This window comes from Nanorana parkeri, unplaced genomic scaffold (assembly GCF_000935625.1).
Source record: "Nanorana parkeri isolate BGI_ZX_2015 unplaced genomic scaffold, ASM93562v1 scaffold746, whole genome shotgun sequence".
NCBI classification, from domain to species: domain Eukaryota; kingdom Metazoa; phylum Chordata; class Amphibia; order Anura; family Dicroglossidae; genus Nanorana; species Nanorana parkeri.
The window spans coordinates 240,077-241,761 of NW_017307014.1; the positions used below are offsets into that span (position 1 = coordinate 240,077).

General features: G+C 45.5%; 1 protein-coding gene across 1 annotated transcript in view; it reads left to right on the forward strand.

Moving 5' to 3' along the window:
- The window catches only part of EXOC2 (exocyst complex component 2), a 137,761-nt gene that overhangs the window by 90,398 nt on the left and 45,678 nt on the right, over positions 1–1,685 (forward strand). Inside the window, exon 17 of the mRNA XM_018564356.1 lies at positions 638–718. Coding sequence (XP_018419858.1) covers positions 638–718 — 81 coding nt within the window. The remainder of the gene's footprint in view (positions 1–637; positions 719–1,685) is intronic.

Sequence of the window (1,685 nt, forward strand, 5' to 3'; positions counted from 1 at the left end):
GGTTAAGCACAGAAAAAAATAAAATAAGTTTTTTTTTTTAAGTAATTGTGGAGACCGGTTATATTTAAACAAAGGGTCAGCCATATTTACTCAACACATTTGCATGCTCTTCTTCCTGCTTAGTAGTACTGAGTGGTTGTGTCTTGCTTTCCTCGCTCTCACTGCAAACCTGACAGATAGGTCTGTCAGAATAAAGTAATGTTTTCTCTGTATAACTGAGATTTATTTTTCACCATTCATTAATCAGATAGGCTGCTGACCCTGCCCTAATGTAGAAGTAAATGCTAGAGATAATATCTACACTTCTGCATATTAATGGGAATGTGATTCAGTAAACGCATACAATGCAAAAGTCACATCAAAGGTAATCACAATAATAGATCAAAATGCACTATAGTTTACCGTTGATATCTGTTGAATGCTACTGAGTTCTTTCAAGTTTTCCGAGCAGTAAGGCATGATTTCAGTCCCTGTTGCATCTATACTGCTGTCCTGTAGTGTCTGTGTATGGTAAGTGTGCATTACCACAACGCATAGGTGTAAAGGGACTCTCAGGGTAGAGGAAAAAGTGCAAGTATGTTTGCTATTAAGCATTCACACGATGATACATTTTGTAATGGTGTGCTTTCTTTTATAGCCAACTTACTTTGAGCAGTGTGTGATCCAGTCTTTGCAGTCACTAAAAGGAGTTCTGGAATGCAAGCCTGCTGAAGCCAGCGTAAGTGCCTCTCATTTATATATGTATGTTAGGGATGCAACAACACCCCTTTTTCAAGACCAAGTACAAGTACTTTCCCTTAGGTACTCGCCAATACCAATTACTGATACTTTTTCTTAGAGGGACATGTGACATTTTTTCCAAAACAATACAGACATGATTTTAGGACACTTTATAATTATGAAGAACTGTAATTCAAACCATGATTATTCAGCAATGGAGAATGGCAACCAGCAGTCATGGATTGCTGTGATTTGTAGTCTTCTATAGCCAGTTGCCATTCTCTATTGCATTTGTTTACCACTGTGACATACACCAATAAGAGAAGAACAATAGGCAGCCGCAGTATAAAAGTTTACTTACCTGCTCTTAGGAGCATATGGCAGGCTCCAGAAGGGCTACGAGGGTCACTCAGAAGGTGTCTCTGCAGGCGTTCACCAGGACTGTGTGCAGGTCTCACTAGGCCTGCGTGTGGTCTCACCAGGGCTGCGTTCTGGTCTCTCCAGGGCTGCGTGCTGACCTCGCCAGGACTGTGGTCATGTCTCTCCAGGGCTGGATGTGGGGCTCTCCAGGGCTGCAATCGTATCTCTCCATGGTTGTACTAGTGGGTGCCGGTGCGGGGCTGTCCTTGGCTGTGCTGGTCTAGGGAAGGAGGAGAAGGAGATGTACGGCCGGACCAGCACTGCCAAAGACAGCTACTGCGATGTACCCAGCAGGCTGCCTGAGGTTCCTAACAAGTGCAGGAACTCGGGCAGCCAAACTTATTCAACCACTTGCCGTCCGCCCGGTGTAAAAAAACGGACGGACGGCACTGCAGCATTGGTGGGTTGCCGTCTCTCCGGACGGCATTTTTTTTCTGCTCGCACGCGCCCCCTTGCGGGCGTGCACGGGCTGAAAAGACCCGACCAATGCAAACACCCGGTACCGGGTGTTTCACATATAGAAGATCGGCGGCTCCATAGCCCGC